General features: G+C 45.6%; 1 protein-coding gene across 2 annotated transcripts in view; it reads right to left on the bottom strand.

Moving 5' to 3' along the window:
- Positions 1-422: 422 nt before the first annotated feature.
- Positions 423-12,203, bottom strand: part of trappc8 (trafficking protein particle complex subunit 8) — a 29,398-nt gene continuing 17,617 nt past the window's right edge. For both annotated transcript variants that reach the window (XM_069150967.1, XM_069150968.1), the window contains 15 exons: positions 10,755-10,949; positions 9,689-9,861; positions 9,511-9,585; positions 8,417-8,522; positions 8,153-8,310; positions 7,278-7,711; positions 6,443-6,599; positions 6,220-6,316; positions 6,036-6,104; positions 5,875-5,924; positions 4,450-4,650; positions 4,235-4,336; positions 3,073-3,212; positions 2,451-2,540; positions 423-1,494 (listed from right to left, as the gene is read on the bottom strand). In XM_069150967.1, the coding sequence (XP_069007068.1) occupies positions 1,260-1,494; positions 2,451-2,540; positions 3,073-3,212; positions 4,235-4,336; positions 4,450-4,650; positions 5,875-5,924; positions 6,036-6,104; positions 6,220-6,316; positions 6,443-6,599; positions 7,278-7,711; positions 8,153-8,310; positions 8,417-8,522; positions 9,511-9,585; positions 9,689-9,861; positions 10,755-10,949 (2,282 nt within the window). In that variant the 3' untranslated portion in view covers positions 423-1,259. The remainder of the gene's footprint in view (positions 1,495-2,450; positions 2,541-3,072; positions 3,213-4,234; positions 4,337-4,449; positions 4,651-5,874; positions 5,925-6,035; positions 6,105-6,219; positions 6,317-6,442; positions 6,600-7,277; positions 7,712-8,152; positions 8,311-8,416; positions 8,523-9,510; positions 9,586-9,688; positions 9,862-10,754; positions 10,950-12,203) is intronic.

Genomic DNA, 12,203 nt, shown 5'->3' with positions numbered 1-12,203 from the left:
GACGTTTCAGTGCGGTGCTGCTGGAACATCTCAAACCTCAAGCTGCAGATCCAAAGCTTTTCATTCCACCTGGAACAGAAATGAATCCAACAGGAATCATGTCTTCAACCAGATACCGGACAAGGTCAGATGGAAACTGAAGTTCTTTCCTTTGGTCACATCCTTCATAAATGATAGAAAACTGATCTGATCACCGATTCATTAGATCCGTGTGTATAAATATTTTAGTAAATTAAAACCATAAATGTCATGATGATCAAAATCTACTAAAAGGTGTGAACAAATTTTTGTTTTCATTTTAACACATTTTCTTACAAGGACAAATAATAATAATAATAATAATAATAATAATAATAATGCCGTCAGCTGTTCTCCATGATGCAGATCATCAGAACTCCAACAGAACTTACAGAAGCAGCCTGATCAGTATCATTAGTTACATCTTTATTTCCTATTTACATCCAATTTGTTATATATAAATATAATACATCATTTTTTCAGAAAAGATGTCGAGTCAAGTGCATACAAGAGTTAAATCACAACATGTTGAGGTTGAAGCACACGGGAGACTGACGGGTCTTAAAAGGAACCTACTGCGTGCACACGGAACAGGAAGTCGGAGGTGAACAATATTCAGGATGTAAACGTCACGCTCACAGACAGTCGTGCTGCTCGGTCCAGTCAGGAGCTGGACCGCCATCTGCTCTCCTTCAGAGGTCACAGCCGTCCACGGTCCAGCTGAACCGGACCGGTGGTGCTCAGACCGGTGATGTCATCATCAGGTGGACACGCCCGTCTCCACTGTTGGTTCCGTGTCCGAGTGAACGTTGCGGTCCGACACCAACGGGACTCTGACGTGGCTTTGGGGTTTTGTACCAGACTCAGCAGGTGGTTTGAGATGCTGGTGACAGATGGGTCAAACCGGGCGGGTGGAGACAGTGGAGGTACGGAGGCTGGCTGGCTGGGTGGGTGGTGGGGTGGTGGTGGGGGGGGCTAAACCTGCTGATGAGCTGGTACAAAGTCAAAGTATGAGTGAAACTCACGGGCTCATGAAACAAACTTCATCCGGAGCATCAGCTGATGGACGTCTGTTAGAACCAAAGGTTTTAAATAAACTTCTATTTCACTAATTGTTACAAAAAAATACGTTTGCTGCCGTGCAGGTATTCATCAGAACAGGAACGTTCATGCGGACTCTGCCGAGCGGTTTCTGAGTCCAGAGGCCCGGTGCTCCCCTCTGCGGGCTGGCCGCCCCCCCGTCAGGCTCCGTTGATGATGATGAGGGCCGGACTCGCCGTCTGCTGACTCGTCTCACACATGGCGCTCTGCTCTGCCGGCTTGGCGAAGACCCGCGGTGTGTTCAGGTTGTAGACGCCGGCCCGGAGGAAGCAGGCCCGCAGCGTGAGGCCCAGAACCTCCTGAGGCTTCAGCTGCAGCTTGTACTGGGTCTGACCCACCCAGGAGAAGGAGCTGTGGACCTCCAGAGACTCCGGGCTGCAGAACAAGAAGAGTGGAAGAACGATGAACTAAGTATGCAACACGTCCTGTTAAAGGAACAGCAAGTTTTATGAGCTCTGAGCCGTCAGCCATCCGTTACAGCAACCGATCCCTCAACCTGCCGTCGGCGTCTCTGAGGCAGCACCACATGAATTCCTGCTGGGGTCATTTAAACTATTGGAGCAGCACCACACAACTTCCTGCTGGGGTCATTTCAACTATTGGAGCAGCTTCCACCAATCAGCTGTGCCCACCAGCCTCCAACACCGCTGGACTTCAACGTCATCGCACTGACGCACAAACTCTGGGCTCTGATTGGTCCTCCCCTCTGAGTGAACATTATTATTATGAAATATTATTACTGGGATCACAGAGAAGACTGAGCGACAGTCTGCAGGAGCCACAACATTTGAGATGTGTTGCTGGCATCAAATTCAAAATGAACAAATATTTTTCATAAAACAATAAAAAATTAGTCTGTTTCAACATTTGATATGTCGTCTTTGGTCTATTTTCAATAAAAGAAAATGGGGTTTACATGATTTGCAAATCATTGAATTCTGTCTTTATTTACATTTCACACAGCGTCCAAACTGTTTTTTAAAACAGGGTTTTATGTAAACTTGAATTTCCAACATAATAAAACGTGTAAAAATGAAGCGACTGTATGAGTTGAACAGATGCTGGAGGACTCGGCCCGTTAACAGCTTTGTGATTCTGGAGGAACTGAAGTCAACAGTGAGAATATAAACCTGATGATGTCACTGTCAGCTCAGGCCTTCTGCTACAGACAGGAGGCGGGACGGTCCTTCACGACGGGAATCGGACGACCATGGACCAACTGGACTTTCAACTTCAAACAAACCCACGTGTCTACCGAACAACGTTCGTGACCCCCCCCCCCCCCCTCCCCCCCCCCCCCTCCCACACACACACACAATTCGGAAACGTACCTGCTGCTTTTGTGTCTCAGGTCGATGAAGACGTCCACCTGAGCCACGGAGCAGTTGGACAGAATCAGAGTCACCGGCACCAAACAGAGACTGTGGACAGGAGGACAGCGTTACGTCTTCACGGGCCATTCAACAAACCGGCGGACAGACTGATGGAGGTTCAGACATTCAGAGTTTATCACTGAAACACTCAAGAGTTCATCACTGAAACACTCAAGAGTTCATCACTGAAACACTCAGACTCCGAGGTTTGTCTGGATTAAACCAGGACTCTTCACTTATAGAGCGGAAGCTGTTCTATCCGTCAACATGTTTTTCTGCGCTTTCGAAAAAAAAAAGGAAACAAAAAACATGCAGCTAAAGAGCAGAAACTCGCCGACCTGTGATGAACAGAGAAACATGCTGCGTTGTGCTGAGCAGACAACAAACAGGAACATGATTTAAAAGCTGGCAGGAGTTTTCAGAACCAAGCCTTCCCCTGAACCTGCTGCACAATCAGGACCAAACAAATTAAAACAAGATGGTGTGTGAGTGTCAGTATGTGTGTGTGTGTGTGTGTGTGTGTGTGTGTGTGTGTGTGTGTGTGTGTGTGTGTGTGTGTGTGTGTGTAGGTGAGTGTTACCTGTCCTGGTCAAACAGGTGTGTGTAGGTTTCTGGGTAGTGCAGGTTGGTTTTGATGAGCTGTGAAAGTTGGGCGGAGGGAAGAACGACCGGAGGAGGAAGCTCAGACTTAAACTTGAGCAGCACCATCTCCTGAGCGTCCTGAGAACACAGAGAGCAACACGTCACCTCGTCTCCTGTGTGGACAGCTGATCCGTCATTATTACTTCAAAGATGTTTGAGGTCCACAAACGGAGACATCAGCAGGAGGACAAATGTCCACTTCCTCCCGTCAGCTTGTAGTTTTCCCTCCATGTCCATAAAATGAAACGTCAGGAATCAGTGAAGTGGACATCAACCTTTACATTTACCTTCGCACACATCACAACAAGCACATTTTACACCTCTGGTTACCGTGGTAACCTCTGATTACCGTGGCAACCTCTGATTACTGTATCCATACTTCAGTTTTAAACTCTTACTGTGGTCAGACAACGTCTTGGATTATCTTGTCCTGTCGTCAGGAAAAGTTCAACAAAGATGACCTCACCATGTCAGAGGCAAACAAATGAAACATGAAGCTGTGAAACATTCAGGAGGAACGTCTGGTCCAGATACTGTTCACCATCACTCATCATTATACAGGATGGATCAATACATCTGGTCCAGATACTGTTCACCATCACTCATCATTATACAGGATGGATCAATACATCTGGTCCAGATACTGTTCACCATCACTCATCATTATACAGGATGGATCAATACATCTGGTCCAGATACTGTTCACCATCACTCATCATTATACAGGATGGATCAATACCTTCTGCTGCTGCTCCGTGCACATCACGAGCAGCAGACTGGGAACTTATTGATTTATCCTCATATAATTGATTATTGAAACACAGACTGACAGACTTAGCTGACCATCGATGACATCATCATGTTTCTTCACAGAATCTTCTGAGCTCCAACAGCTGCTTGCTGCTGGTGTTTAGGATGAAGGCTCTGAGCCACGGTTTGGATTTTACAGTTAAAAAACTGACTCAGTAAAATAGCTGTAATGGTGAGATACCACAGAGTGTGTGTCTGTGTGTGTGTGTCTGTGTGTGTTTCTGTGTGTGTATGTGTGTGTGTCTATGTGTGTGTATGTGTGTGTGTTTGTGTGTGTGTGTGTACTGTACCTCTTTAGGAGTCAGAGAACTGGCCTCTTTTCCGATTGTCTGCAGGGCCACATGGAGCTGACCCTCCAGGATCAGCTGTTTGTTGTCCTCCACCACGTAGGCCTACACACACACACACACACACAGCATGGATTAATATGATGATGTATTCAGGTGATCAGTGGACTAATACTCCCCTACTGCAGCTGTCCCTCATGGTGCTGTGTTCCACTGACCTTCCAGATGACGATGATGTTCAGGTCCATCTCGTCACACTTCCTGGCGATACTGTTGACGTCACAGTCCTCGGAGGGTCCGCCGCCGTGAGTCCTGCCGCCGGACGCCATCCTCGACGGGGTCACGTCCTGCTGCCGAGGCTCGGAGGTCCGACGGCAGCGGAAGAAGAAGTCTCCGCAGGGCGTGGAGGAGCTGATGATCTGCAACGAGACGGCGTGGGAGGTGAGATGACCTCATCGGCCTTCCTCACACTTTTTAGGACAAAACGGTTTGTCTCTCTGTGACATGGTGATTTCATTCTGCCTGTTGTTATGTGTATTATATCGTATATATACAGACGTCTGTCCCCTTCTCATGGATGACATATCGCAAGAACGCCTCGAGGGAGTTTCTTCCAACTTGGTGAAACCATTCACTGGATACCAATTTATGACTGATTAGATTTTGGGGGGTCAAAGGTTAAGGTCACTGCAACATTATTTCTACACATTCACACAAACATAATGTCTCAGGAACGCCTGGATAAATATTTCTTCAATCCGCTTGCTCGGCCTTGACGATGAACTGATTGGAGTTTGGTGGTCAGAGGTCAAAGTTCAAGGTCACTGTGACCTCATGTCCCTCTCATCCGTCTGTCCTGTTCGGAAAATGCAATATTCCAAGAATACTGAGGAAATTTCCTTAAACTTGGCTAAAACATTCATTTGGTACCAGCGAAGAAGTGATAAGATTATGGTGATCAAAGGTCACGAGATATTTCAGGAACGTCAGGAGGGAATGTCTTATAATTTTCTATTTAATTCAAGGATGAACCGATATGATTTTGGAGGTCAAAGGTCACGACAAGTCACATCCGTTCCCCTGTATAAACGCGATATTTATTTATTTTAATTTTATGTATATAGTCTGTGTTTGTGTATTTATTCATTGCCCTTATTTTTTTTCTAAAATAATTATTTGTATCTATCTTATTGTATGTATACGTAATTGTAAATTTGACTCTGTGGGAAGTCCAGAAGGAAATCACTTGGTTTGTTGCTCCGTGCTCCGTGGGGTCGAATTAACATAAACTAATACCAGGAAACCATCTGTGGTCACATTTACACTGTAAAATATTAATAGTAATAACACGGGGGAGGGGGGGCTCTCATTATGTCATGTAGACTTCAACAGGTAAAAGGGGGTGTGTTGAAATGTGTCATGTGATCTTCAGTCTGGGACACAATGCCTGCCTGGCGTGTGTGTGTGTGTGTGTGTGTGTGTGTGTGTGTGTGTGTGTGTGTGTGTGTGTGTGTGTGTGTGTGTGTGTGTGTGTGGGGTGTCCCAGACTGAGGGTCACATGACACATTTCAACTCATGACATGTTGCAGTGTGCTGTGGTGGCTGGTTGTTCCTCCAGGTGTTACGGTGAGGTTGGTGTTTACCCGCTCGTTCCCCAGGTTCAGGTCTGCGAAGGTGAACTTCTCCACGGGAGCTGCAGACAACCCAGAAACACACATCACGTCATTTACAAGTGAACCACAGCCCTCTGATGAGGTCGTGATGTCCTGCAGCCCTCTGATGAGGTCGTGATGTCCTGCAGCACCTTGATGAGGTCGGCATCGGGTCGCCCTGAAACACAGCTTGGCTCGTTCTCTGCTGCTCAGCTTACAGTCTGGAGGAGAAGATGGAGGACAGAGAAGCTGTGACCAACATCACATGATGGGAGGAGGTCGAAAATACAGAACGTCCTGTATGAACACGTGGAACCACAGAAAGGAACACCACACCTTTCTCCTGGTTGGGGTTGATGTACTTGTGGAGACGCCAGCGCTGACTGCTGCTGGAAACCTGAACGATGTGGAACTCCCGCACGCCTCCTTCACTCTGAGGAGAGAGGAGATCAACACTGAGGTGTGTGTGTGTGTGTGTGTGTGTGTGTGTGTGTGTGTGTGTGTGTGTGTGTGTGTGTGTGTGTGTGTGTGTGTGTGTGTGTTCTGCTGTGCGTCTCACTGCGTTGATGTTCTCCACATCGATGAAGACCAGGGTTCCTCCGCTGCCGGTCTCCTCCACACACTGATGAGGAGGAACACTGCTGCGGCAGGCTGACGCCTGAACACTGAGGGAGCGGCTAGCACAGATGAACACGGTGTGACGCAACACACGGTGACTGCAGGAGGAGAGGAGGAGAGAGGAGGAGAAGAGGTGAGGAGGAGAGGAGAGAAGAGGAGAGAGGAGGAGAGAAGGAGGGAGGAGGAGAGAGGAGAGGAGGAGAGAGAAGAGAGGAGGAGAGAAGAGAGAAGAGAGGAGGAGAGAGGAGGGGAGAGGAGAAAGGAGGAGAGGAGGAGAGAGGAGAGAGGAGAGAAGGAGAGAGGAAGAGAGAGGAGAAAAGAGGAGAAAGGAGGAGAGGAGGAGAGAGGAGAAGAGAGGATCAGCTGGTGTTCCCCCCTGCCAGGTGAAGGCTTCATTGTGTTTCCTGTAGTTCAGGCAGGTGATGAAGGATTCTCCCGTCTGCATGACATCATCATCCTGTTTCAGTTCCTTCACCGACTGCAGGACACTCAGTGGACGCCACAGCTGCAATTCCCCATTTTACTGCTCCATGTTTAACAGATGAGAAACATCTAATGATAGATTCCCACTTTAATCAATCATCAAATCTTAGGACTCAACCGATGTGACCCTTAGATCCTGTGACCCCAATTTCCCGTGAATCCGGATAACAAGATATAAACCTTTTGTATTTGTAGCGCCCTCTAGGGTTAAAACATCTTGAGACTGCTCTATGACGCTTGGACTGAGCATCTGAATATGAGATTATCAAGTTGAGTTCCCTCTGAATTGGTACCTGATTTTGAGTTCTTTCTGCGTGCTCTCGTAGTAGAACAGGAAGTTGATTTCATGGACCCCCTCCTGGTCCGGACCCCGCAGCCACAGCGGCAGCTGGGTGGACTCCCCGGGCTGAAGCGTGCCGCCATCCAGCGGGATTTCCATCCCGCCCGCCGGCTGGCTGAAGTCCTTCGCTGAAACCAGGATCTCGGACGCCACCGAGCCCGGCTGGAGGGGCGTGGCTAAGGTTTTATAGGCCGAGCAGTTCTCGGCTGAGGTCGGGCTGACGGGAGTGAGGGGTGTCGTGGCCTGGCTGCCAAACGTGAAGAAGTCAGGGTGCGTGGACGCCACCCGCAGGCCGCACAGAGCAACGCCGCTGACGTTACAGAACTCCACGTAGGCTTTTCTGATCTCACCGCACAGCAGAGCGGTGGGGAACTGCAGGAAGAACACCTGACACACACAAACTGATCAAAACAGAGCTGGTGAACAGGACACGATTCATTTTTAGGACATATAACATAATTTATGGTTACAAATATGATCATTTAATTCCTTGAGTCTAAATATGAAGCCAGGAAATGATTACATTTTAAAAAAGGAGATTTTGACTCGTCTATGTTCTGAGTACGATGATTAGAATCAATATTAGTGTTATTTTAAGTTGTCTGATATTGAAGCTGCAGATCCATTTAAATTACAGCCAAAGAAATGCTTTGAAATCCAGGTCCCTTCATTCATTTTTTCATCAGAGCTGGCTGAACTGAATGAAGGGTTGCAGAGCCAATCAGAGTGTGAAGCAGCCAATGTGACAGGTTGTCTGGTTGGCCCGGCTATAGAGCTGCAGAGCTGCACATTCACTGTATCAGACTGCAGGTTGGGACGAGTCAGTACCTCCATCAGGGGCATCGGGGGTGTTATGATGGGATCCAGACGTCGATCTGGACCGTGCCGAACCACCATCTTGTCCTCTTTGGTCAGGTTAAGTCGCGGACCGCGGATTTTCAAGTCCTGTCTGCCACGAACGACCATCAAATCTGAAGTCTGCTGGTCTACAGACAGGAAATCAATTCTGTGACATCGCGGCAGCTTAAAATATAAAACAGGAAGTGAAATACAGTTGAGTAGACGTGAGGACTACTTCTAGCAGACGCTTACCTTCAGTACTGGCAGCCGTCTCTCCGGAGGAAGCTGCAGCCAGGTTGTAGACTACACCCCCGATGTTCAGCTGACCGGTTCTGTGAGGCAGCAGCCTGAGGCGGGCCTGAGATCCAACAACACAACATGGTGTTAGTTTGACTGTCGTGGGGCACAAAAACTGTTCCATGGAGATTTAAAAAGACATTTCAGTTGTTATGAACACGTATTTTTTGTGGCTGATGTGAACATGTTTTGACGCATCTGAGGCCTCTTCCATCAAAGTGTGCAGTCTGTGATGTCATCCGTTACACAGGACACGCAGCTCTGTAGCACTACAGTTCAAATTACAAGTCAGCTGTGCTCACTGCTTTTATGACTTTAGGACTGCCTCTTATCATGCAAGATTTACAACAGTTACAACAATGCGTGTACACATCTTCAACTTCCCCTGAGAGATAAACACTTTGTCTTTATGTTGTGCTGCTGTCAGAGAATAAAATCAGACACTTCTATTCTATGAAACACATGCAGTTTATTGCTTATTGGACAAGTAGGTGTGATGAGATGTGTGCGTGAAGGAACGTTTCTGTAGCCCGGACAGTGAACTTCTAGCCGTGGGGATGCACCCGTATTATCTTCAGAGGGAGTTCTGGTCTGTTGTTCCTGCCCTCTGCCATCAGACTGTACAATAACTTACCTCTGGCAAATCAATCACACTTCATTAACACGTTGCACTGTTGTTTGTTTGTCCTGTTTAATTTATTAGATTATTTTAGTTACATTTAATATTATTCTATTTTTTATTTATATCCAAGTTGTATATAATGTGCATTTAAATTTGTTTATATAATTTAATATTTTTTAGTACCTCTATTTTATATTCTGTAATTTATTGCTTTGCCCTGTACATGTACAAATTTCCCCTTGCGGGCTTAATAAAATCTCTCTCTCTCTCTAGATCCATCTCTCTATCCATGTTTCCATGTCATCAGTGTGATGATCCCTGACTATCTACTGATTCGCCCACAAGTCCACTCTACATAACACACTGCAGTCGCGGGCAGATCACTGATGGTGGGCCGCTGCACTGGTAACCTCGGAGGGTACCTCACCGTTTTGGTTTCCTCTGGACCCATGTAGAACTCCTGGATCACCTCCGTGGTGACGATGTCATCTTTCTGGGTCATCTGCCAGAGGAGGCGCAGACAGAAGAGACCAGACAAATCTCAGGAATCACATTTGAATATGGAAGTGAACTAAGAATCAGAAGTCTTGAGAGGATGAACCCACCCCCCCAGCTGGGGTCTCCTCGTTGGTGATGGCCTCTGCTGGCAGCTCCTCGGCTGTCCTCTCCGTAGATGAAGACGATTCATCGTCAGTAAACCTCCACAGGAGAGACAGGCTGGACAGAGTCAGAGACACCTTCAAAGGGTTCCTGAATGTCACCTCCACTATGATTGGCTCTGTGGGGACAGACAGAGGACATTACGCCAACCTGCTGAGCACAGGTACATTATATTTATAAAATACTGTACTTCAATCAGAACCAACTAATTCTTTCATAACTGCCATGTGATGTGAAGATGTAATAACTGTTGTCTGTAATACTTTCAAATTTAATCAGTCTCACAAATCTCAATGCAATTTGTGGAGTTTTAAGTGAATTTCTTGCAGTAAAATTGTGTAAATTACAAAAAATTCCAGGTCGTGACAGAAAAATTAGATTTTTTTTTTCCAAGCACTACCTGATAAAAGAATGAATATGTAATCACTTCCTTTGATAATAACCATGCTGCACATCACAGAAATATTATTAGCTCTAATCTTTTTTTAAATGTATTTATTGAACTTGGATAAAAGCTCCTAAATGGTCCTAAAAGCTGCGTATGTTTCCAGAACAGAGCGTCTGTGACTGGAATATAGAAACAAGGACTACATCAGCTGTCAAAATAAGAGCTTTAGAGTTAATAAAGTGAATTTTGTTTGAAAAGATTTACTTTATGCGGTTAATACTCTCAGCACAACTTCTGCCAATGACATTTTTTGCAGAAAAAAATGTGGGAATATTACAAAATTGTAAGTTCCCGCAAATATTGCAGAATTTGTGTTAATCATTGCGAGTAGCTGCAGGGACTGTGAGAAGGAAAATCTTTGGAATGAAGTTGTTAGCCTTCAGTGAGGCTTGTGTGCATCATCAGGTGGAGCCTTGCACACGAAGCACAGTCTAAATCACTGCATTACACTACAGCAACACAAACTAGTAACTCCTGATTGGTTGAAGTGCAGACTAATACTGAGTGATGTCCTGGATATAGTTTCAGACACAGGTCCACTGTGTCTGCTGAGGACATCTTACCCTCCACCACAGCCAGCGGATGACGGAGGTTGTCTGTCTGGCTGTTCAGGCAGCACTGGGTGGGCTGGAAGTTTGCTGGGACCATCCACCGGTTAGCAGACGCTACGAGCTGCTCCTCCAGACCACACCACATGGCTGACAAGTCCTGGTCGTACTCCTGGTCCAAGGACACGTGAGTGGCTGCCTGCTTCTCCCCTGAACAAGGTCACATATCAAAGAGCAAACGGAGTGACCGGTTGTTACAGGCAATGACTGTAGTTCCTGTCACACACATACATTCACAGCTAGGAGGCCCCAGTTAGAGGAAACCTTTGCTCAAAGGTGCCTTTTATTTTTCCTATCGTGACCTTTTAGAGCTTTTTTAAATATTACATAAAATACTATTTAATAGCAGTTTCACAATAATGCTGAGGAAAGTGTGATGAAAAATTCTGAGGGAAGTTTTTTCAGTACTTCCCATCAGTACACAGAAATGATCTTAAAGAAAGTTCACACACATACACATAGAACTCTGCTATCATGGAGCAGTAAAACTATTATTGATTATTATTATATTAAAGGTGTTTCTTGAGGTTTAGTTTAAAACATTCTTAAACTAAAAATGATCTGAAGAAAGTGAAGAAACTACAGTGGTGATGTTGCCTGGCCTTTCTTGTAATACCACTGTGTACCACAAGAGGTGACAGTGAGTCACTGCATTGTCCAATCTGCCCTCAGTTCAACATGAGAGGAAGAAGTAGTTGTGTTTTCTAACATGTCAGGATGAGAAAAGGAAATTATTGATACAGGAGTGTCGCAATAATGTGTTTGGTGATAACGTACCAAATCTCAAAAAGACTACATCCACTTTTTGTTATAGTAAAAGATTTGTGTCATTTTCTCTGCTCAGACTGCACAAAAAGTTGTGCTCTGATGAAATGAGCAGTAAACACACTGATGGCTGCCACTCTTTACACAATAGAAGCAGAACCAGAGTTAACACTGGTGTTGCTTTGGAGAGTAAAGAAATGAAGTTTGATGCCAAAAGTATTACTGTTACTGACGGTGTTTAGTTTGCAGTTTTTTTTCCTGATACAGCTGAATGTGATGAAGTCAATCAGCTCATCATCAATTTACCAAACTGAGGTCATTTTGTGTCGCAGACAAACCAAGATGTGCTGACCTTGTTGGATAGTTTCAAATTGCTCTTTAGTGCAGCTCATGACAACACAAACAGAACTGACAAATAATAATAATAAATATAAATGGCATTGATATATGGCTTCACTGTGGCTGTTTTCTTGGTACAATGGTCTTGTTCAAACTAAGCAAGCAAGCAAGTTAGAATGTAAACTAGTTGCTTGGCACTGTTTATCGATGTGTGTACTATACAGTTGTAGATAAATCCCAACATAGTCTCTCGTCTTTCCTGCTCCCACTCATTTAAGGAGGGTAAACAAAAATCACATG

Source organism: Embiotoca jacksoni, unplaced genomic scaffold (genome assembly GCF_022577435.1).
Source record: "Embiotoca jacksoni isolate LCO1_2020_lvr unplaced genomic scaffold, fEmbJac1.0.p SCAF_16, whole genome shotgun sequence".
Taxonomy (NCBI): domain Eukaryota; kingdom Metazoa; phylum Chordata; class Actinopteri; family Embiotocidae; genus Embiotoca; species Embiotoca jacksoni.
This window is presented reverse-complemented; position numbering and strand designations above follow the sequence as displayed.